This window comes from Eptesicus fuscus, chromosome 5, assembly GCF_027574615.1.
Source record: "Eptesicus fuscus isolate TK198812 chromosome 5, DD_ASM_mEF_20220401, whole genome shotgun sequence".
In the NCBI taxonomy this organism is placed as follows: Eukaryota; Metazoa; Chordata; class Mammalia; order Chiroptera; family Vespertilionidae; genus Eptesicus; species Eptesicus fuscus.
In genome coordinates this window covers 38957540-38983304 of record NC_072477.1, presented here as the reverse complement: position 1 = coordinate 38983304, position 25765 = coordinate 38957540, and the positions used below count along the sequence as shown (strand labels likewise).

The window sequence follows — 25765 nt, the reverse complement described above, 5'->3', positions numbered from 1 at the left end:
AGATGACAATTCACATTTTCACTGATGGCTGAATTCTTTTAGTCACATGACATAATTGGGTCAGCCAAAATTAATCCACATCTCATGTCAGAAAGCATAAACAGAATTCCTAAAAGAGTATTCAAATTGTAGGCTGGTTAAGGAAGACAACACTCATAGCCATTTCCTTAGGAGCTTTGTCAGGCCCTGGATGCGGGAAGTGACATAATCTGCCTGAATCGCTAAAATCAAATAGTGACTGACGTGAAGGAAACACTGCAAAAGCTACATCCCTCTGAAAATAATACCAGTTTCCTTCCCTGTCCTCTTCTCTTTCCCATAAAAATACGTCATCAGAATGAAGTATTACATAATAAATACCCGATATACTTCTAGAAAGGAAAAAAATCTACATATTTCTTTATCTTAAAGTAATACAAAAACTTTAAAGAATAAAGTAAAACTTTCATAAATATACAGACATAGAGAGGGGACCCCAACCCCTGCTCCTTGAGATAAGCTAAGTGTCAGTCATCAGTCATAGCATACATGCTTCACACAACTCATACTTTCATGAAGAATGTATCGAATACTTACTAAAAGTCTTACAGATGTCAGAAACAGCTTTGAAGACTCTATCAGAAAAATTCACTTTCACTTTCACATACTTCATGTTGGGAAGTTGCAGTCGGAGCAGTTTGTGCTGGGGAGTGAACTGAAGCTTAGCATCCGCCTGAATGCCATACTTATCCAAGGTCCAATGTGTCTTAAGAAGCCAAGTTCTCTTCTTTTCCCACCAGAGAGCATGGTCAGACCAATCTTTTTTTACATCTATAAAAAAAAAAAAAGGTACAAACAAAATACTTAAAAAATGACCAAGATTACCTAGAGAGAAATTTAAAAGCAGAAAACTAAATAATTGGGTATTTAATATAAACAATTAAATACTAAGTTCCTATTATGGGACAGGCACAAAAGAAATACTAACAGCTGAAAAACACATCTCTGCCCAGGAAGCCAGTATACAGGTAGCTGGGGCAGAAGACCCTGGGCCCCTAATAATGCCTACGGGAGGTAGAAGAGGGGACTCCAGGATGACAGGGTAAACACTCTCTCTAGTCATTCAGGGAACAGAGAGAACCCTGGGGGCAGGAATCTGAAGGATAAATAATAGAGTGGAGTTGGTGGATTCTGAGCCCCGCCTTGAGGAATGGACAATATTCTGATGATAGAGTAGGTGAGAAGGCTGAAGTTAGTGAAGCTGCAGAAGTGTGTTGAGGTGGGTAAGTAGCGGTGAAAAGTAAGACAGGGAACCAGAGTGAGCAAACACCAATTGCCTAGGGGAAGGAGAGCATGGGGAAAAAGCCACTCACAGGTAACAGGACAATCTAAGAGAAAGACAAAAAACAAACAAAAACCTACATGATGTCCCAAATATATTCCAAGAAAAGTAATTTGTAAAGTCATGCTAACTTTCCCCCCAATGTATTTTGGTACAAGTGTAACAGAAAATGTTAATATTTGTTAAACTATTTAACAGCCCTATGCAATTAAATAAAACCAAATAAAGAATATAATTTATGTAAGATTTGGCTACCCCAGATAAGGCAGCTGTTAACAGTCAACCAGCAAAATACACATACAATCTAAATCTAACTCCAACTAGTTTTGTTCTTTTTTTTTTTTCTTAACTGATTTTTAGAGAGAGGGGAAGGGAGGAGAGAGAGAGAGAAAGATGGATGAGAGCAAAACACGGATTGGCTGCGTCCTGCACATGTACCAAACAGGAATGGGACTTATGACCTTGGGGTGCACCGGCCGATGCCCAAATCAACTGAGCCACGCGTGGCCAGCTAGTTTTTAAAGGAGCAATAATAGTGAAAACTTTCCGGACATGTTACACTATGAACCAAAAAAAGGGAAAATGATACTTAAAAAAAAAAAAAAAAAAAAAGAACAGTCAAACAAAGCCTTCCAGGGGAAGGAAAAAAAAAACACACAAAACCCTAGAAAATAACATACTTGCCTATAAAAACTCAAACCTACACTTCCTGGGTTGAGGGTTGCTCTCAGGACCATTAAGTTCCCAGCACTTCCTGGCTGCCATGCAAGGGACTGACCACCCACACTCAGGCAGAGCAAACTCAGAGACCTCAGGACCTGTCCGCTGTCACGGCAGCCAGTGAGCTGGGGCGGGGGAGGAGCCCTCACAGCATTTGTACAAGCTTAAAAGAAATGCTCGTACAAACAGACAAAACTGCTGTTTTACAATGGTATCAGGACAGAAGGCAGTACTGTAAAGACATACTAAACTGCCGTCTCGAATGTGGCCCAGCAGTAAGCAAGGTGCTGAAACAGAGTCTAAGACACTGCGTGATAAGGAGCCGAGTAGCTCTTTGGAATAAGTTACAGATAAAATTCATAAAGAGGCCATTGGTCACCAACACCAGAAGTTTAAAATTTAAAGACAGCATCAACAATGTAGAGTGTTAAAAGGCCTTTTCACAGCAGGTCAGGAATCGGACTTTTCAAGTCAAAACTATATAGGGATGGTCATTAGTGTGAATGGCCCCAGGGCCAAATCCTGCCTTCTGCCTGGTTTTGGATGGCCCACCAGCTAAGAACATTTTTTTTTAGACTCTTATATGATTTGAGGATGACTTGGGTTCCCAGATCCAATTGCCCGGTGGGGGGAGAGAGGTGTTCCCACACAAGCAAATGATTCTCAGACACCAGAAGGGTGTTCAAGAATTCGACTCAATTCTGAGGCTATCCGCCAGGAGCCAGCATCAGGTTCCACAGGTTAAGAGTTCAGTCCTCCCAGACCTGCCCCACCACACACACTTCAGACGCTGGATGCAAGCCCAGATTATGTACTTCTGACGGACTGGCTGCAGAGGAAGGTACCAGCAACCCCCTCCAACTCAAAATGCTAATTGCAAGTCCAGGTTGTCACCTGTTCTTCTCAATGACAGGCTATAAACCAGAGGTTCCCGTGACCCCCTCCCCTGGGTTTGATAACTTTGCTAGAATGGCTCACAGTACCCAGTGAAACACATTATTTACTAGATCACTGGCTCACTGTGTAACCAAGGAGCAGCCAGATGGGAAGACGCATAGGGCAAGGAATGTGGGAAGGGGCGCAGGGCTCCCATCCCATCTCCAGGCTGCCACTCTCCCTGCATCTCCACCAAACCAGAAGCTTTCCCAACCCTGTGCTTGTGGATTTTTATGGAGGCTTCATTATGTAGTCACAATTGATTAAAATCATTGCCCATTGGCAACGGATTCAACCTCCAGCCCCTCTAACCTCCAGGAATCAAACTGACCTCCCTGCCGGTGCGGCTCAGTGGTTGAGCATCAACCTATGAACCAGGAAGTCATGGTTTGATTCCTGTGCCCAGGATGCAGGCTCGAAACACAGTGGGGGACATGCAGGAAGCAGTTGATCAATGATTCTCTTGGATCATGGATGTTTCTAGCTCTCTCCCTTCCTCTCTGAAATCAATTTATATTTATATATATATATACATATATATATATATATATATATATATATATATATATGAAATTTCCAACCCTTCATTTCCTAAGTTATCTATACTAATAAAAGGGTAATATGCAAATTTGTCAGGACACCCTCACAGTAACGACCGAACAGTAGGCTGCTTGAGACGACAAGGCCGGCAGGTGGGGTAATGAGGGACGACCAAATGACTGAACAGCAGGCTGCATGGGGCAACCAGGCCAGCAGGGGAGGGGCAGTGAGGGGTGACAAGCCAGCAGGCAGAAGTGGTTAGGGGCGATCAGGCAGGCAGGCAGGTGAGCAGTTAGGAGCCAGCGGTCCCAGATTGGAGAGGGTGCAGGCTGGGCTGAGGGGACCCCCCCGCCCCTGTGCACAAATTTCATGCACTGAGCCTCTAGTATAATCATATAAATGTCTAATCATTATGCTGTATACCTGAAACTAATATAATATTGTATGTCAACTATAATTGGGAAAAAGAAAAAAAATTCCAACCCTCTAATTATATGGTTGGGTCTCCTGGCAACCAGCCCCCATCCTTAGGTGCTTTCCAAAAGGCAATTCATTAACAAAATACACCTCCCAACACTTGGGAAATGTTCCAGGAGTCCCAGGAGTCCCAGGAGCTGAGAGCCAGCAATTATGGAAGACCAAATGGATATGAGAAATATATTTTGGTCATCTAAATGATTAAATATATATTTTTTATAAATCACAATGTCACAGGGGATAAAAAAATAACAATATTCACATAATTTTTATATAAAATTCAAATTTCCGTGTTCATAGTTTTATGGAACACGGGCACGCTCACATGTTTCACAGCGTCTACGACTGCTCTGCACTACAGCAGCAGGGCAGAGTAGTTGTGACAGAGACCTCAGTACCCACAAAGCCCAAAGCATTACTCTCTGGAGTTTTACAGAAAAACTCTGCGGGGCCCCTGATGTAAAATCTCGACTTTCCATCAATTAGGCTTCAAACTCTGACCTGAGAAACAGATACTTCCCCCGATGCCATCTTCCCTTTAAAGTCCAACCATCATGGTGTTTCACACCAAAGGAGCAGCTAGTAGCTGCACACAGCAAGAATAATGAGACAAGAATGGGCATACAATCCAAATAATGAGACAAAGATGTACTAGACACCATATGAGTAGTGTACCCACAGAAGGAGAGTCTCTCACTGACTGGCAACACTAGCAAGATCAGTCTTTTTTACCCACAGAAAATAGTGGACAAATAACAATATAGGAAAGAGAAATTACACAAAACAAAAGCAGAAACAGGACACCAGAAAAGATCGGAAGTGTCAATGGTGTACATGCCAAGAGACAGAAATCCAAGGTATACATGGTTTGAATTACCATGGTTGAGCAGTAAGGAAACAGGGAAAATCAGGCATTTACAGTCCTGGAAGACGGAACAGTTAGACTGTTGATTTCAGAGAGGAAGGGAGAGACCTAGAAACATCCATGATCCAAGAGAATCATTGATCAACTGCTTTCTGAATGCCCCCCACTGGGTTTCCAGCCTGCATCCCGGGCATGTGCCTGACCAGGAATCAAACCGTGACCTCCTGGTTCATAGGTTAGACTGTGACAGATGTTCCCATAGCAGAATTTTCAGTAGCATTCTTTTTTTTTTTTTTTTTAAAATGTTTTATTGCTTTTTTACAGAGAGGAAGGGAGAGGGATAGAGAGTTAGAAACATTGATGAGAGAGAAACATCGATCAGCTGCCTCCCGCACACCACCCACTGGGGATGTGCCCGCAAACCAAGGTACATGCCCTTGACCGGAATCGAACCCGGGACCTTTCAGTCCGCAGGCTGACGCTCTATCCACTGAGCCAAACCGGTTTCGGCTCAGTAGCATTCTTGAAGATTCAAAATGCCAGCAACCTACACAGCATTTATTATAGGGCGATCACTGCTACAGAATAACAACAGTGTCTATAAAATACTCATTAATCCAACAGCTATCTACTGAACAGGTACTGTGTTCAGCAGTAGGCACTGTCCTAGTGCCAGAGAGTGATGAGAACAAGTTCCATCATCTTTGAAGAAAGCCAAGGGGACTAGGGTGGAGGAGGGAAAGAAAAGAGGAGAGGGCATCAGAACAAGGTCAGAGTCATTTAGATTTTATTATGAGTGCAAGAGAAGCCACTAGAGCAGTGGTTTTCGGCCTATCTGTACTAATAAAAGGGTAGTATGCTAATTAGACTAGGAGACCTTCCAGGAGACCTTCCGGATGTTCTTCTGGACAAAGCCATGGTGGCGGGGCTGAGGTAGAGGCGGTTAGAGGCCAAGAGGGGAGGGCAGTTGTGGGTGATCAGGCCAGGATGGGATGGCAGTTGTGGGTGATCAGGCTGGTGGGGGGGCCGTTGGTGGTGAGCAGGCCGGCGGGGGGTGGGGGGCAGTTGGGGGTGAGCAGGCCAGCAGGGGGGGCCAGTTGGGGGAGAGCAGGCCATCAGTGGGGGTCAATTGGGGGCAATCAGGCCAGCGGGGGGGGGCAGTTGGGGGTGAGCAGGTCAATGGGGAGGGCAGGTGGGGGTGAGCAGGCTGGGGGGGGCAGTTGGGGGTGATCAGGCTGGCGGGGGGGGGCAGTTGGGGGCGAGCAGGCCGGCGGGGGGTGGGGGGGACAGTTGGGAGCGAGCAGGCCGGCAGGCATTATGTTTAGGGGCAATCAGGCAGACAGGCAGATGAGCGGTTAGGAGCCAGCAGTCCTGGATTGCGAGAGGGATGTCCCAGATTGGAAAGGGTGCAGGCTGGGCTGAGGGACAACCCCCGCCCCCCGTGCACGAATTTCGTGCACCAGGCCACTAGTTTCACATAAGCATTATCTGAGCAACTTTTCAAATACATGAATGCCTGGACCCAGCCCACACTACTTTGGTTTTAAGGAAGGGAATGATTTACATTTCATAACCACTGATAATTTTGAAGAACTGCAGGGGCAGGGATATGCATGAGTGGAAATGAGACCACACGAAAAGTTAAGGTGGGTGTGGAAATCATGACAGTTCGAATTACCATGGTTGAGCAGTAAGGAAACAGAAATAGGAAGAGACAACTTTTCCTGAGCATTTTGTTACAGAGGGGAGAATAATGATGGTGGAGGGGCAGACAGGGGGCGGCAAGACCAACAGTATTTTTAATCTTCTTTTTAAGAAGGGAAAGCTAGTATGAGGTTACTTAAACAGACTGGAATGATCCTGTTAAGCTTAAAACATATTTACAATTCTTCTTCTTTAATTTGACTAACCCTCAGCTGAAGGTCACTGTGTCACAGTGTCACTTCAAAACTTTTTAGAGACTTGACTGGGCTCTCTTAAATTGCAAGACAATGTCTTCCCACCTTCTAGAAAAATCTTTCTTTGGTGCTAGCTTTGTATTATACTATATATCTTATTTTGAAGCTAATAGTATCTCCACATCAAGTCCCACAAATGGCTCCACTCAGGATATCACAAGAATATATCTTTTCTACTCAGAGGTAGCAAAAACCAAGTTTAAACTGACCAAAATCCTGAGAAAAATGATATTATACCAACTGAGAACCATCCACCTAAGTGCACAATAAAAATACTTAACTGCACAAAGTGTATTTGTGTGTGTGTGTGTGTGTGTGTGTGTGTGTGTGTGTGTGTGTATAAAGCAACATATGTCAATGCAATAGCCGTTAAAGTACTTAGGTTATCTAGCATGTCACAGCACTACTTGTCTCTACAGTGGCAAGTTAAACCATAACACACTATGCAACTGTAACCTGTATAAACACTGTGTACACAATAGATTTCTGATATCAACACACACATTTACCTATTTCTCTAGTTACAGACTAACCACAAGCATAAAAACATGCTGACTCTAAAAGGAACATTGACTTCTCAAATAATTACGAACAAATAATGGCAAGCAAAAGAAAATGCTACTAATTAGTTAAATAATAGTTTATTTTTCTTGTGTGGTATTAGGATTTATAAAGGAATAATTATTGACATCCCTGTATTTGCATACTCTAAAACGTTGAAATTACTTTTCATACATGTTAACCATAAGTGTCTATAGACGCAAGCGGCGGAACTTTTTAAATTAAATTCAAAGTACTGTGGCAGTTAACTGGTTAACCGCCCGCCCCATCACAACGTGGGCCCCGAACCATGTTCAAAATAAACAAACATTTCTGCGTTTTGGGAATGGCAGCCTTGGTTTCAAACATAACATTAAACAACTGAATGGGAGAGGGAGGGAGGGAGAAAGAGAGAGAGAGAGAGAGAGAGAGAGAGAGAGACACACACAGACACACACACACACACACGTAAAACATCAGCCAGACACTTGCCATGGTAGGCGTTAGCAGACATCACCAAGGTAGGCTTGTTTCCATCAGTCTTATGAAAGCATTCAAGGGTAGACCGTGCTCAGCAACATATTCTAATAGTCAATTTTCCCGATATTATGATTTTCAGTTATGCTCCAGGTACCGTATAACTTTCTTTTATTTGGTATATTGTGATTTTAAATTATTATTTCTAGATTTTCAGAAGCAACCTACCATAACTACAAACATTTTCAGAAAGAAAAACTGAAGGGGAAAAATGTTGTACTATTATGAAGTTCTTGTTTATTTTCCTTGGTGAGGGGAGAAATAAAGGGGTTTCATTATTTATTTATACATTTAGCCTGTTCAGTAATTTTTAGAAGTCAAGAATTACTTAGATTCTGGTATAATAGAGATGACAAATGTCTTCTATAATAACTTTTGGTAAAACATGTTAATTTTTCAAACCATTTTGCCAGGATTCTGGAAAGCATTATTCCTGTGTCCCTCCCCTACTTAGTAGAGCCAATCATGCCGTGCTCTGTGGCACATAAAATTGTATCTGACAGGCACTCAAATTCATATAATTAAAATTGCAAATGGCTAAACATTACCTGAGTCAATAAAAATCTCCTCCCTCAACTGTGATAGAATGCTCCTCAAATTCAAGAAGTGGTTGTATATTTATTCCACAAAGACATCGTGTGTGTTTTAAGGAACAGAAGGCGTAGGACTCATCATCGGGGGCTGAGCACACAGATATTGGTTGTATGCTGGTTACTACCAAATAGCTTTTGGTGTCAAAGCGTTCACCTGCTCCACGAGTCACAAAAGAAAACAACTATTTCAAAATTTTTCCTGCTACAGAGAAAATATTATGTGTCCGTCTTTATACAATGACAGCTAGCTCACACGGCAGAGAAGAGGAGCAGGAAGAAAGGAGGTACCACAGCGATTTTCAGCCGGTGTGCTGCAACAATTTGTAAAACATGCAATTCCTGACTGTTTAGTCAGGGGCACTGACCTCTTTTCCCTGAGACTGTCAAATAAAAATGACAACAGCCACACAACAATTGAGCCATCCGGTGTGAATGAATCAAAAGTTATACGCTGGGATTTTTTGGTCAGATCAGCAAAAAAAAAAAAATTTTTTTGGTGTGCTGCAGAATTTTAGTAATTACTTTATATGTGCCATGAGATGAAAAGGTTGAAATTCACTGAGATACACCATTTTTAAAAAAATATATTTTTACTGATTTTCAGAGAGAAAGGGAGAGGGAGAGAGATAGAAACATTAATGAGAATCATTAATTGGCTGCCTCCTGCACGCCTCCCCACCCCCACCCCACTGATCGGGTCCACAACCTGGGCATGTGCCCTGACTGGGACTCAAACCATGACCTCCTGCTTCATAGGTCAACACTCAACCCCTAAGCCACACCATCTGGGCTGAGATACACTACTGATAATAACATATTTAATCTATTCCTAATAGGGCTACAGCAATTACTACTTGGTATGGCCTTCTAAAATACAACTTTTTGCTCTCATTTGAACAAAAACTTTTGTTTAAAAAGTCAAGAAACTGGTAAATAGATAATTAACCAAATAACTTGTTTTTCTTAAGTACCCACATTTTAAAAATAAGTAACTCTTAGTAACAGTTTGGAATAAGAGAAGACAAGATATTACTTTTAATGGCTTCTAGTTCTAGCGGCACATTTAAGAAAGAATTTTAATCAAGAAGGAAATGTAAAATTTGTTCAGTATTCTCTTAACTTCCATAGGCCAGAAGCAACGTTTATATCATGTTAGATAATCTTTGGTAAGCAAACATTTCATTTTAAATCTTAAGTACAGAAAAAAGCTTTCTGGGCACATGCCTTATTTTTGGTAAATAGACATTTTTTAATTTTGCTAACATTGTTGACACTTTCTGCTGTTTCCTTTGTTTACAATCCTCTTGAACCACAAATTAGGTACAACAACTATTACCATATTCAAGAGTTTTTTGCCTGTCTTTACTGATGGTAAAGAACATGCCGCCCTAACTGGTTTGGCTCAGTGGATAGAGCACCGGCCTGCGGACTGAAGGGTCCCAGGTTCAATTCTGGTCAAGGGCATGTACCTTGGTTGCGGGCACATCCCCAGTAGCGGGTGTGCAGGAGGCAGCTGATCGATGTTTCTCTCTAGTCGATGTTTCTAACTCTCTATCCCTCTCCCTTCCTCAAAAAAAAGAACATGCCAATCCTGGAGCACGAGTAACAAAACTAAGCAGCCTGGTCTGACACGACTGCCAAGCGAGTCATGCAAACCGACCAGACCAGACATCATGGGCCAGTGTCCTCCTAACTCCACCGCACGCTCCCCCACCCCCACCCCCCCACACACACACCTTACTGTACCACCGAGGCACTCACCTACCAAACTTAGAAGATTTTTTCCTCCTTCGTTTCACAACCAGGCAGACTGAAACAATTACTATAAATTTAGAGTCAACAGGGTCCAAGACATCAGTGGGCAATCCCACTCCGTCCCTCTGTCCGCCACTGTACGTCCAACTTCTCAACCCTCCTCAAACTCCTGAGGATCCTCCTTCTCAGTAGACAACCATGGATTCTACCTCCGAGGACACAGATGCCATCAGACTGGAACTGTCTCACCTACATGCCAACCAGATCTACAGACCTCCTTCCACCTGCAGCCAGCGGGTCACCTGCCTTTGGGTTAGGAGGAAAGAAGCCTCTCTCCTCCTACCTATCTGAAGCCACCCTGCCACCTGCTCTGCGGCCTTCCCGCCGTCTAGGAGCCATGCACGTCTCTCCTTACACTGGCTCCCTAGACATCTCAACCATTCCCGTGGCTTTAAATGGCATGTTGCCCTCATCATTTTTTCACCAGCCCAACCTTTTGCTTAGAGCGCCAGCTGATACAACCTACTGTCTATTCCACATCTCCCTCTGGATGTCTCACAGGCATCTCAAACTTAGTATCCCCAAACTTAACCCAATTTTCTCCTATCCCTATGGTTACAAAGTAGCACTTATCAACCCATTTGCTCAAGTGAGAAACCTAAAAGTAATGGCTTCTTCTCTTTCCTGCGTTCCCTGCATTAATCAGCAAGCCCTTCAGTTCCACTTCCAAAAATCTCCACTTCCATCTCCACTGCACCATCCTATTTCAAGCCATCATCTCTTCCAATGACCCAGCAGCGGCCCCCTAACGGGTCTCCTTGACTCCACTCAGTACTTTCCACACAATAGCCAAGAGCTATTCAACACTTGCTTGTCATTCCCCGGGGGCTGACAATCACCCTTATACAGGGCGGGGCAAATGCAGGTTTACAGTTGTACGTATGGAAAATACAACAATTGATAAATAATACAAGAATAAACTCTGTGTTCTGCCCCACCCTGTAATTCTAGCACCTAGCCCAGTGCCTGGCACACAACAGCTGAGAAATGAATGAATCCTCATACTGCCAATGTTAAAGGTGTTCCATTACTCTAAGAAAACATTAATCCCAACAAGGAAATTATTCTTAAACCATCAAGAAATACATTAAGATTTGTTCATTTAATTGTATGGTTAAAAATCCATTTTATCTTAACTTCGGAATTAAAACATGCTTCCATGTAACTAGACATGTGGCAGAGATTCCCCCAGACATGGGGAATCAAACAACTGACTTTCTCCCTTCTAAAAAGGATGGATTCCTTTGCTCAAGACAATTCCTACTGTGCAAAATGATGATGTTCCAAACATTCCTTTGTTAGTCCTAGAATTCTGATTCACCACAGAGAAACATTATAAACAATAGGTTCCAAATCAGACTGTTACCCAATCTAACGTTACCCAAAGAATATTACCAGCAATATTAAACTGTACTGATCATGGGCGTTTGCGGTTAATGCTTCGTGAGAACTACCAGCAGTGGCACGGGCGGAGAGCGGACTGGAGGGGAAGAGAGCAGATGCTGCTGGAAAACTGTGAGGGAGACAGGGACTTCCTGCTAACGTAAGGCAACCGGCTCCTCCCCAGTCCTCCTCCCACAAACTCCAAGAATTAACCGGCCTCCTTCCTCTTTCCCAGCTGCACGTTGTCGTCTTAGGCCAAGGTTTTTTTCCTTTACTAAGCTACTGACAATAGACAACTTTCAGTTTCTGTTTTCCTCTTCAATTCCTGAAACAAATCTTCTAATGTTTCTAATGAGATATTATTGGCAATAACGTGTATCAAGTAAAATGAATGCTTAAATGTTTTAAAAGTTAACTCTACAATGGTATCCCTCATATTTCCCGAAATATAGAGGACTTTAAATAATAATTTCACCATAGAATCACAATCTTTTTTCTTAAAAACTCCTTATCCTCCAGCCTTTTGGTCTCTCTCTCCCCAGACGCCTTTTCATTTCCGCTTTGAGAAAGGTGAGGACCCCCCCTCCCTTGCTTTTAGAATGTGCGTTCTTGTTCCTTCTTTTTCAGGGCAAGAGGGGGCAAAGTGAATGAAATGCTTTGCTCTTCAGGTACACAATCAGTAGATGAATGAACCAACATTTTCCCAGTACTTACCGTACGCCAGACATAAAGCTAGCCCTGGGAATATAACACTAGTAAGCAAGAATTCCCATCCTAGAGGTGCATATAGTCCAAGTGAGGGACACAATTAGTCAAATGAGCTAAACAGATAAATGCCACAGAGGCCACCAACTTTAAATGTGAAAGATTTAGGCTCTGAAGAAGAGGTGACGTTTTACCTGGGTCGTGAGAGAGAAGGGGGGGCGGGGGGTTCCAACATGTGCTAAGAGTAACTGTCGTATAGAAAACGCAGGCTCTCAATCAGACTGTGGTCTGAGGTGGTCATGATGGGACTGTGGAGAATGCATCCGAAGAAGGAAGAGCTGGCAGCAAGACCAGCTGCAAGCTGGACCTACCTGACCTAAGGCACAACCTGAAGAGAAGCCAAACACGAGAGCCGTGTCTACGAGGGAATCATAGGTTGTAACGATGACCATTAAGAGATGAGAGGGGACAGCTGGAACGGGAAGAGGAAAGCTAGAAAATGCCCAGGGCTTGAGTAACAGCACTAAAACATTTATTAATGATTTAATATATACCAGCAGCACTTAACACATTCTCACAAAAATAGATATTAAGGGGTGAGAAAGAAAATAGACTGTACATCTACAGGGAGGTAAAGAGATTGCTAAAGTGGAAACACCAGGTCTCATCGGGGATCAATGAGGTATGTGTCACGTGGGCATGTATTTACTGCCTTCCCTCGGTATCTTTCCCACCTCAGAGCTAAGTGGCCTGCACTAGGTAAGAGGACTACTATGAGGTAGATTTCAAGCAATCTTAAAGGCAAAGGTCTGCAGCAGAATAAAATTCTGGTGAGAGTTTCAGCAAACTTTTAAGGCTTCAATGACTAACTAAGGCAGATGAATTGACCAAGTAGGCAAAACATTTAGAAAATAAACTTCTAAGCTTGGCCAGTTTGGCTCAATGATTGAGCATCGACCCATGAACCAGGAGGTCACGTGCCTGCCTGGAGTTGCGGGCTCCATCCCCAGTGTGGGGCATGCAGGAGGCAACCGATCAATGATTCTCTCTCATCATTAATGTTTCTATCTCTCTCCCTCTTCCTCTCTGAAATAAATAAAAATATATTTTTAAAAAAGAAAGGAAACTTCTGATAAAAAGTTGGCAAATGGATATTCCTGTGACATAGCTAACACTGAAAATCAAGGAATTCACTCCTCAAAACAAAATCATCTTTTCAAGTTACTTACAAACCCCAAATAATGTCTACCAATTTCAACTTAATATCTGATACAAAATATACTAACTCAAAGTAGCTGAGAAGTGTTATCACATAAACCATGCATACAATTACAGAATGCGCACAAATAGAAAGTATGCCGATTATTCATTTCCAGAGGGTGGGTAACTTTCCATCCAATCCTGAAGGCTTACTACTTATTTGGTTCAACTTGGCTTAGTTCCTAGAAGACTGGACTCAGGTCCATACAATGTCAACATCTGACATTCTGAGAGGAACATCAGGGCTGAATTCATCAGCTAATATTTGACGCATAGAAGTGCTAATAGGATTTGTCTTTTAAAGGTGATCTAAGGCACAAGCTATTCAATAGTATAAAAAAGATATCACTTTGAATATTTTATTGCCTTTGATAATTTAAATTTATCTCAGAAAGTACCAACAAATCCTAATATAGGACTGGAGTGTAGACTACCGGAAAAAAACATTTCTTGGAATCCAAGAGGCTTATATCTTCTGTTATTGACTTATATGTACCCAAGGAACTTCAAATTTATAAAAATCTGATGTCTCTTCCTGTTTAAAATCTTTTTATACTATCTCACAGTTCTTATTATAACACAGTCTTTTGTTGTTAATCCTCACCCGAGGATATTTTTTCCAATGTTTCTTTTTTTTTTTTTTTTTAAATGAGTAAAAGGGAGTGAGTGGGAGAGGAAAGGGGTGAGGGGCGGGGGAGAGACAGAAACATGGATGTGAAAGAGACACATCGATTGGTTGCCTCCCGTAAGCGTCCCGACGGGGTGCCTGCAACCCAGGTACATGCCCTTGAATCGAACCTGAGACCTCCCCTCTCTGTCCCCAGGCCGATGCTCTAACCACTGAGCCCACCAACCAGGACAAAACACAATCTTTTAAACCTGGTTATCAAAGCACTTTAAGTACCTGCTTATTTCTTAAGCCTGCCCGGCCACTGGTTCCCCAGTACGGCTCCTCCATTAGACTTTAGTTCTTCAAATGGCCACCCTCCCTTGGTCCACCTCTCTTTTTGGGACTTCTCATCTCCCAACCTACTGTTTTTCCACCCCATAGCCTCACACTTAACGTCCTTTGCCACCCTTCTAATTCCTACTCCACTTTCAGCTCTCAGTTTAAAAGTAATTTCCTCTAGAAATTTTCCCCTACACCCTATGTCAAGTTCCTGGGTACATACTCCCGTAACCATTTCAATTTTAATAATACTCATCACATTATAGCAATGAATTATTTAAAGACTGTCTTGCCCCTAAGACTTCAAGTTGAGTGAGGCTAAGGAATGAGTTAATTTTGTTCACATTTTGTCTCTTCTATCCCTAGTACAGTGCCTAGCATTTAGTAGGTTCTCATTTAAAATATTAAGTGGGTGAGGGAAGGAATAACAGTACAATTTCCCCACTTAGCTATATGTTTCTTCTCTATTATCTTACCTTCCACTTCTCTAAGCTAGTTTCCAATAAACACAGCAGTCCTCAACCTGGAGTGTCTTTCTTCCGAACTTTTCACCCCGACGCTCCTTCAGACGAGGCCAGTCATTGATCTGCTTCTAAAGCTCCGTCACCTTCCTGTACCACTTACTCGGCACTTCACGGCCAGACCATCCATTCAAACCAATCTTTTCATTTTGGTATTAGAAAACCACTGACATTTTGAGTGAGGACTATTTCTCATTACCTAATGTAATGCTTGGCCCTCCACAAATGTCTGCTTTGCTGCTACTGATGAGAGGTCAAATCCTGTCCCCACAGAAGTCTCCATAACCTATCAAAAATAGAGTGTATAGAATTATCTTTATGCAGGAACATGTACACATGAATGTTCCTTCTCATGCTAAGGCCCCTCTTTCCTAGTCTAACTTATTTAAGGCATTTATTCCCTCAAACTTGTACGATATTTAAGAGTGAGATAACTTAGAGGTCCATTAGGATCTCAATAAAATAGTAACAATTATTGTAACTGGTACTACACACACACATATTCATTTAATCCTCACAGCAACCCTATGAGGTACATATATTATCCCCATTTCACTTATAAGGAAACTAAGTCACAAGTCCTAGCTTGGCACAAGGTCACAAAGTTTATAGGTAGTGTAGTCAGTGTTCAAATCCACAACAAGGAACTCTATCACTAGCCACAAAAGTCATCAACACTTCGCACAAAACTTTTGAAATTGGCATAGCAACTGTCTGCCTTTTTTCCAAGTTATTTTTAATTTTCAAAAAGTTATGAAATTCTTAAATCTGAATTTAAGGAACTACGTTAAGGAAAATGAAGCTGGAAGGCACTTATCCAATAGACATCATCTAATAATGCTGGCACTTTCTTGGGGTGGTGAAACACAATACAATATACAGATAATGTATTACAGAATTGTGCACCTGAAACCTATAATTTTATTAACCAATGTCACCCTCAATAAATTCAATAAAAAAGAAAAAAAATGTTAGAGGGGGGGAAAAAAATGCTGGCACTTTATTGGTATTTTATTCATAACCCTGAGTGCTCCATTAAGAAAAAGGTATCAAAAGCATCATTACACTGATGCCCTGAAATTACAATTGATCTTTAAAATACCTGATGTAATTTTTAGCTGCAGCATAATATAAGCATAGCATAGATAAGCCCGACCATAGTGGCTCAATCGGTTGAGCATCGTCCTGTACACTGAAGGGTTGCTGGTTCTATTCCCAGTCAGGGTACCTGGGTTGTAGGATTGATCCCCAGTTGGGGAGCATATGGAAGGCAACAGATAGATGTTTCTCTCTCAACAGATGGATGTCTCTCACAGAGATGCCCCTCTCCCTTCCCGCCCTTCCTCCTTTCTTCCCTCCCTCCCTCCCTTCTGGCTAAGCATAGGGTGAGGAATGAATGAATAAATAAATAAATAAAATAGTTAAATACTATGTGAGCAAAGATTGACTAAAGATTTTAAGGCAGATGTCACCTCCTCCCGGCTAGAGATTATTAGCTCCCCACCTTGAAACCTGTAAGAATCTCCCAAGAATACACTGAAACTAGCTGGTCCTTCTACAAGTAAATAATCAAATCTGAAAACTGAATCGCAAAAGAAAAGGAAATCCAAATATAAGCCTCACATTTTAATCCCTTTACTGCTTTTCTTCTCTCAGACACACTAATTCACTAAGAAGCAGAATTGAAAATGAAAGTCCCAGAAGATTCAATGTTCAAAGCATTTTACCAGTATAACATTCTCAATGCAGTAACATAGACTAATAATGACCTTTTTATCCACAATGGTATTGCTTCAGGATGGTATCCTCTACTTTAGACAGTTACCATACTTGAAAAAACAATTTTAGAGAACTCTAATACATTACAAAGTAAAGGGAACCAACTTATTTATCTATTCTGTATAGCAAGCATGTCAAACTTTTGGCCAGCCACGAGTCTGACATGCTTGCTGTACAGATAAGGAAACTGAGATTCTGAATATTGAAAACCCTGTTTTAAAAACAAAACAAAAACACCACTCAGGTATTAAGTGATACGGCCAGGATTGGAACCCAGACTTATTTCCTTCTATATCATTAATATCTAAAACTATTGTTCAAAGACTAGAGGCCTGGTGCACGGATTCGTGCATGTGGCCTGTGGGAATCGGGCCGAAACCAGCTCTCCGACATCCCCAAGGAGTTCCGGATTGCGAGAGGACGCAGGCCAGGCTGAGGGACCCCACTGGTGCATGATTGGGGCCAGAGAGGGACCATGGGAGGACTCCAAGGCGTGTCCGGCCCATCTCGCCCAGTCCCGATCGGGCCAATCAGGGCCAGCCAGCCAGGGAGGGACCACAGGAGGTTGGCCGGCCAGGGAAGGACTGCGGAAGGGCTCCAGGGCATATCCGGCCTGTCTCACCCAGTCCTGATTGGCCAGACCCCAGCAGCAAGCTAACCTACTGGTCAGAGCATCTGCCCCCTGGTGGTCAGTGGGCATCATAGCAACTGGTCGAACAATCAGCCACTTAGCATATTAGGCTTTTATTATATAGGATGCTTCACTACTGGCTCATTTTTATGACTTAAGTTCTAAATATCTAAGTTTTCCAGTATATTAATGATAAATCATTTTCATTGGACTATTATTTTATACCTCAGATTCTACCAAATTAAAATAGCAATTACATTTTAAATTGATAAAACATTATCTTAAATTGATATAATACAATTATTTCCTTTCCAATAATCACTATTATACCCATATATTCCTCCTTTCAATATATAACTAGAGACCTGGTGCACGAAATTCATGCATGGGGGGTGGGGTGGGGGTCTGGCCTGCACCCTCTCACAATCTGGGACTGCTGGCTCCTAACCGCTCACCTGCCTGCCTCATCGCCCCTAACCACTCTACTCTGCTTGCCTGCCTCATCACCCCTAACCACTCGCCTGCCTGTTGATTGCCCCTAACCACTCACTGCCTGCCTCATCGCCCCTAACTGCTCACCTGCCTGCCTGATCGCCCCTAACCGCTAGCCTGCCTGCCTGCCTGATTGCCCCTAACCACTCTGCCTGCCTGCCTGATCGCCCCTAACCACTCTGCCTGGCTGCCTGATCGCCCCTAACCACTCACCTGCTTGCCTGATCACCCCTAACTGTTTGCCTGCCTGCTTGCCTGATCACCCCTAACCGTCTCTGCCTTGGCCCCGCCACTGTGGCTTTATCTGGAATGACGTCCGGAAGGTCGTTTGGCTGTCCAGTCTAATTAGCATATTATGCTTTTATTATTATAGATAGTAAACAGAAGCTATACAACTTAGAGAACAAAATCTGTGACCTTGAATAGGCAGATTTATACATGATAATTTTTTTAAAAAAGCTCAATCCAGAAAAGAAATTGATTAAATGGTCTTCATTAAAATGAAAAACTCTGCTCTTTGAAAGATATTGTGTTAAGAAAATGATAAGACAAGTCATAGACTAGGAGAAAATATTGTAAAACACATGATCTGATAAAGAACCTGTATCTATAATATATAAAGAATTCTTAAAATTCAGTAAGATAAACAATTTTTTAATCCTCACCCTGAGGATATTTTTTCCATTTATTTATTTATTTATTATTTATTTATTTATTATTTTTTAGTGTGGAGAGGAGAAAGGAGGGGGGAGGAGAGAGAGAAAAACCATGTAACAGAGATGCATCCATTGGTTGTCTCCCATTCACAGCCCAATCAGGGCCAGGGATTGAGCCTGCAACCAAGGCACATGCCCTTGACTGGGAATCAAACCCTCGGCCCTGTGGTCCACAGGCTGACACTCCAATCACCGAGCCAAACCGACCAGGGCAAGAAAAACACAATTTTTTTAAAAAGGCAAAAGATATGAAGCCACTACATTAAGAAGACAAACAGATGACATATAAGCATATGGAAAGCTCCTCAACATCATTAATCGTTAGGGAACTGTGAATTAAAATCATGAGAACCACTGCATTCTTATTAGACTGGCTAAAATTAAAGAAAAATAAAGATAAAAAACACCTGCCCTGGCTGGTGTTGCTCAGTGGTTGGATTAGTTGTCCATATATCACACCAATAAGCGGCAAGGCTCAACAGTTTTCTTACTATTCTGTGTAATCCATTAGCATCTACTACAGCCTGAAGACAGCTGAGATGGGAAATCTATACCAAATGATGTCTAAAAATATTATCTTACCAAGCAGCTTAGAAAAAATTAAACTTTAAAAACAAAGAACCTATAAAAATATTCTGAAGTGAAATTTGCACTGATAAAGAATCTTATTAAAAAAGGTAAAGCGCCCTAGATGGTTTGGCTCAGTGGATAGAGTGTCGGCCTGTGGACTAAAGGGTCCCAGGTTCGATTTCAGTCAAGTGCATGTGCCCAGGTTACAGGCTCAATCCCTAGTAGGAGGTGTGCAGAAGTCAGCCAATCAATGATTCTTATCATTGACTAGAGGCCCGGTGCATGAAATTCGTGCACGGGTAGGGTCCCTAGGCCTGGCTGGCAATCAGAGCAGATCTGTGGGGTGACTGGCAGGGCAATCAGGGGGCCTCGCTGGCACCTGCCTTGGCCAGCCTGGCGCCGCCCGCTCGCCGGCCCTGACCCCCACCACCAGTCGCCTCCCTCTGCAGGGCGACCAGCGGGGCGATCAGGGGACCCCCGCTGGCACCCACCTTGGCTGGCCTGGGGCCTGTGGGCAGCTCCTGTGTTGAGCATCTGCCCCCTGGTGGTCAGTGCACATTATAGGAACCGGTCGTTCCACTGTTTGGTCAATTTGCATATTAGGCTTTTATTATATAGGAATGATGTTTCTAATTCCCTCTCTCTTTCTTTCTGAAATCAATAAAAATACATTTTTTTAAAAAGGTAAAGCAATGTCTTGAAAGACAAAGGCTAAGGAACTGTTCTATAGGGTGACAATAAAGTTTGGAAACAGGTACTATTTATTACATGTATCTTAATGTAATTTTATTAAACCACTTATTATATATTCTCCTATGGTTCCAAACTTGGTAGCCGTTAGGTTTATTAAAGGACCCTATGAGGCCAATTTAGTTATACTAAATGTGGAATGAGATCCTGAATGGAAGAAACAAAAGCCATTACTGAAACAATTTGCAAATTTGAATATAGATACATAGTAGACAACAGTATTGATTCAATGTTAAATTTCCTGGATTTCGTAATTGTACTGTAATTTTTAAGAGAAAGTCCTTGTTCTTAGGTGATACATATTTTACTAGTAAGTATCTAGGTATGAAGGGTTTTGATGTCTGCAACTTAAATGGTTCAAAATAGTGTGTGTGTGTGTGTGTGTGTGTGTGTGTGTATGTGCGCGTGCGGGCGCGTGCGTGCGCAAAGAGAAATCAAATGGCAAAATGCTAACTGGTGATATATGAAAATTATATAATATTTACTATTATTATTCTTGAACAAAGTTTGAAATTTCAAAAAGTAGTTAGATAAAAGGTAAAACTTTTAATTCTCTTTCAATTTTCTTTAATAGCTATTATACAGTACATTTCCAACAAGATCTTTTGGTGCTCAACTAAAGAAATTTATTTTTGTAATTTCTAAAGGAAAATCTAGTTATTTTGTCCTTCTCTGAGATAGAATGACTGAATACCATACTTCAAGATCACTTTAAGCCCTAACCAGTTTGGTCAGTGGATAGAGTGTCAGCCTGCAGAGTGAAGGGTCCCAGGTTCGATTCCGGTCAAGGGCATGTACCTTGGTTGTGGGCACATCCCCAGTATGGGGTGTGCAGAAGGCAGTTGATCGATGTTTCTCTCTCACCGATGTTTCTAACTCTCTATCCTTTTCCCTTCCTCTCTGTAAAAAATCAATAAAAATATATATATTTTAAAAAGATCACTTTAAGAGGCCTGGCCAGTGTGGTTCAGTGTGGTCCTGTGCACTGAAGGGTCTTGGGGGTAGATTTCCTGTCACATACAGGGCACATACCCAGGTTACAGGTTCCATCCCAAGGAAGGGTGCCATGAGTGAGGCAACTAATCAATGTCTCTCTCTACCTAAAGATCAATAAAACCATAGTCCTCGGGTGAGGATTAAAAACAAAAACAAAAAAACTACTTTAAGGGATTTTTAAAGACAATTTTAACCAAAATTTCTTTTTTTGATCATGTGTGTTAACTTCTCAACCTAACTCTATTCTAACATACAACTGCAACATAAATGTACTCATTTCATTATTATGGCAAGAACATAACACACTTTAAAGCAAGGACTACTTTTCTAAAGGTTACATTCAGAAACATATTCCTCAAATTTTTGTAAGTCAATTCCATAGTACATTTCTTTTTAGTTCCTTTTGAGTCCTCCAACTTACATTTTCTCCTCTGGAATATCATTTAACCTGATCTAAGCCAATTTCTACATTCTTCCTACTTATAATCAGAGCTAGAAGAAATTTAGAAATCACATTGTCTATTTTTCCCTCCAAGCTCATTGAGTTGGCTGGAGACTTCCATTCAGTGAGTTTCATGTTATAAAACATTCCTTACTCGTCAACTAAAATGAATTTTTATAGAAATGTAAAAATTTAATTATACACAGAAGTTTTAAAAAGACAATTTTTATAAAGTGATACTAGAATGCAAGGAAACAAAGTATCTCTTTGGAATTTAGAATCATCAGTCCTGACTAAACTCTAACTCTATGGAGAACAGTTTTAATACTTCTCAATGATCTCCAGAGGAAGGTCAGGGAAGCCCATAAAATTGAGCCTCTTCTTTACAAAATTTATTTTTGAATATAATTACTTTACAATTCTATTCTCTGATATCTTACTTTTATAATCCTTATCCCTGACATTTTAATCCTTTACTTTAAAATAAAAATGCTATACAAGTTTGAAAATTGTTAACAAAACATGTGATAAATTTTTAAAATTGTATTTCAAGCACTCAACTTGTATTTCTAAAAAACAAAAATGTGTGAATAATTTTTCATTCTTAGAATGAGGTATAAACATTAAGGAGATCAATGTTGAGAACATTTGTCTAATATCAGCCTAGAGTAAGTCCCAGAGGCAAACATTTCCGTCACATCATGATATAATTCCCTAAAGCCCACTTCATGGTGTACACTCTTTGCTTTCTTTTAAAAGATTAGTGCAGAATGACAAAGGTGTTTTATACTAAGACTAGAGGCCCGGTGCATGAAAATTCATGCACTGGAGGGGGGGGTCCCTCAGCCCGGCCTGCCCCCTCTCACAGTCTGGGAGCCCTCAGGGGCGGGAGGCGACCCAGGCCATCAGGGGAAGACAACGCCCCCATCACACCTCTGCTGCTGCCACTGCCAGCAGCGCAAGCCTCGGCCGGTCCTGGTTACCTGAGCCTCGGGCCAGCACTGGGCGGCTGGGCAGCCACCATCCGAGGCTTGCCTGCACCTCGGGCCGGCCCCGGGCTGCCCCAAGGCTTGCCTGTGCCTCGGCTGGCCCTGCTTGCCTGAGCCTCAGTCAGTGGGGGGTGCAGGAGGACCCGAGGACCCCGGCGGGGCTAAGGGGACTCTGGTGGCAGGCACGCAGAGTGACCAGCCCCGGCTGAGGAATGGAGGATACTCTCAACGACTTGAGTTATAACTTCCAATTTGTTGGACACCACAGTCAGGCTTCAGCTTCGGGGGAGGGAGGAAGAGAGGGATGGGCAGCTCGTTGGAGGAGCCTGGGCGAGCTGTCAGTCAGTGGGGGGAGGGGGGTGCAGGAGGCCCCGAGGCCCGCGGCGGGGCTGAGGGGACTCCGGCAGCAGGCGCACAGAGCAGCCAGCCCCGCCCGCACTGTGAGTGTCACCATCCTGTGATGGTCTGACGGTCAATTTGCATATCACCTCTTTATTATATAGGATTTAAAAGGGACCTTTCAGATCTTTAAATTAAAAGTCATAAATCTAAGAATCATAGTGTAATGACCTTAACTGAGGTGCTAAAGTTCTTTACAAAATTCTAACTGAATATAAAGACGTGCTGACACATACCAAGGAAGCATTATTTACTTTTTTTAACTTGCTTAATTAAATTACCCAATTCTGGGATGAACACTGTACCTTCAGTGGTGTCATAACCCTTTTTTTATCATGGGCCTCTTTTGAGAATCTAACAGGAAGCTAAGAAGCCTCTTCCCAGAAAATCCCACATGTGCCCATACACACAAAATTTTAATATGCAATGTTAAGGGGAGGACTCATTGTAAAATCTACTAATCCCAGAGAAACAATTGCTATTACAGCCTTAAAACATAATACTTTGGTATTTATACACACTCTCATGAGAACAAGGGTATCACACAGGCATTTGGGGTTGGCAGTTGTCGGTGAATGCTGTGGTAGCTTCTGTTCTGAGGTATCGTAACTGTTCCAAGGCTACAGCCGCTGATTGGTTCTGCGAATTTGTCCACCCTGCTCTGCAATCCAGAGACACAGACCCTGTGCCCTCTTATCCCCACCATAATCTCCACCTCTTATCATTTAGACTCTGCAAGCTGCTTTGATCTACTTTAGCTACTGTTAACAAGTAGCTACTCAGTCTGCCCTTTGACAGAAGTGACACAACTTAGGGCTTCAGAAGGCAGGTCATCCCAGTTCTAGGCAACGTGAAGAGTTTTCACGTTCTGTTTTTTGTTTTATATTTTTATTGATTAAAGAGAGGAAGGCATGGGGGAGAGATAGAAACATCAATGATGAGAGAATCACTGATCAGCTGCCTCCTGCACGCCCCCCACTGGGGATCAAACCTGCAAACCAGGCACGTGCCTCTGACCAGAATCGAACCAGGGACCCTTCAGTCCACAGGCCGACGCTCTATCCACTGAGCCAAACCAGTCAGGGCAAGAATTTTCATGTTCTTTTCTAATTTTACTGGAGACTGTTTTATACAGTTTAAATACCGCTCTACTGAGTGTCTTCTCTCCTTACTCGCCAATGGGTAATAAAATAGCTTACCATTCAAAGTATCTAATCCTAAGGCCAGGAGCAAAAAATAATTTAGCTCTACTTATACCAAACAGGAAAGTCAGAATTATGTAGATAAGCACTTTCTATTTGGAAGTCAAGATATTAAGAAGATCAGTACTGGTTTCGTTCAAGAAACATGCAAGATTTCCCCATACATGGCATTTCCTACCATGTTGGAATGTTTTACTTTCACTAAATAAAATACTAAAAATGCATGAACATTAAAAGATTTAAGATTATACTACTCACTTAAAATTAACATCAGTTCTCTCGGAAAACAGTTTCTTCTCTGTATTTCTATTTATGCCTGTGATTCTGTAATGAACAATTCTAACCAGTGCAATACAAATATAGAAGTCATTACTTATTCATTAAAGGCTGGCTTTCAAGAACTACATGTTGTCTCAGTCACCTTCAACAGCTCCTTTTTCATAATAAGAAATATCTCTTGTTGAAACCAGTGTTATTAACAAGGTCCACTTATCATATATAAAGCAATCTATGATGTAAATGCTTCTTTCCTTTGAAAACAAAGAAAATATAAACAATTATATTTGATATTTTCTCCTTAAATAACCCCACACTAGTGCTGGACAAGAAAAAAAGTTTCACAGTATTTTGCAAACAGTGACTGATTTATTCAAATGAGATGAGAAAAATCTTAACCACCAGTTACTAGTCAGTGGATAAACGACACAGCAAAAATCTCATTTTCAAAGAGCTACCCCCGCTGGATCTCTTTCCTGGGCTGTCTCAGGGAGCCCAACAATGCAGTCCTGAGGAGGGCGCTACCGCGTGAGGAGCTTCTTTTTGAGGAGCACTTCAATAATTAAATTTCCTGCAGGGATACAAAGACAGTCCACCTGAATGAACCGTCTTACTCTGCAAATGTGCACCGGAACACTCTTCCTGTGTGTATGTGGTAGGTATACAACAATCCCTTGGTAAGCAATGTTTCCTAATAAATACCACCTCTCTACTTTTCCAGAGTGGCTTGAAGGAATGCTGTTTAAAAATAATAATAATAATAATAAAAGTCCAAAAGCCCACAAAGACTGTGCTACACATGTCACCTTATCAGAGCCGCACTACATAAAAAGGCACTTTAAAGCTCAGAAGGCAGTCCTCCCAGCACTGCTCTTGTGAGAAAAGTATGTACTGGATCGTTTCAGTAGCTTCTTCCAGCTGAAAATGGTTTCACCCATCACACAAAATGTGTACTGTGAAATTCCCTTCACTTCATACTGCTGGGACACCCTATCGTTTAAAAATGAGTCCGTCTTCAATCAACTCAATATATATTTAACTTGTGCCCAAGCAAATACTGTCCATCTCGAATTAGCTCAATGCCTATTTTTTAACACAAAATCCTTTCACCAGCTTGTAATTAATATAAAACCGAACACTCGAAATAGCTTACTGGAAGCATGGACTACAGACAGTCAAACACTGCCCCACCCCTTGGTGAGAGTGGATGACTGGAACGTTATTTTAATCCCCTCCATCACGCAGGACAGCCACAGAGCCTTCAGGTTGGCGCCAGAAGTTACACATTTCCCCGTACATTTTATTCTTAGATAGACTCTGCCTCCTACTCGATACCAAGCGTCACCAACATTCAGGTAAACTGAAGGTAACTGACAGCCACAAGCCCTGTAATATCCCCTTCT

The 25765-nt window shown here is 42.0% G+C and overlaps 1 protein-coding gene across 2 annotated transcripts in view; it reads right to left on the bottom strand.

The window, feature by feature from the left end:
• The window catches only part of FERMT2 (FERM domain containing kindlin 2), a 67465-nt gene that overhangs the window by 40604 nt on the left and 1096 nt on the right, over window positions 1-25765 (bottom strand). For both annotated transcript variants that reach the window (XM_054716058.1, XM_054716059.1), the window contains exon 3: window positions 577-810. In XM_054716058.1, coding sequence (XP_054572033.1) covers window positions 577-810 — 234 coding nt within the window. The remainder of the gene's footprint in view (window positions 1-576; window positions 811-25765) is intronic.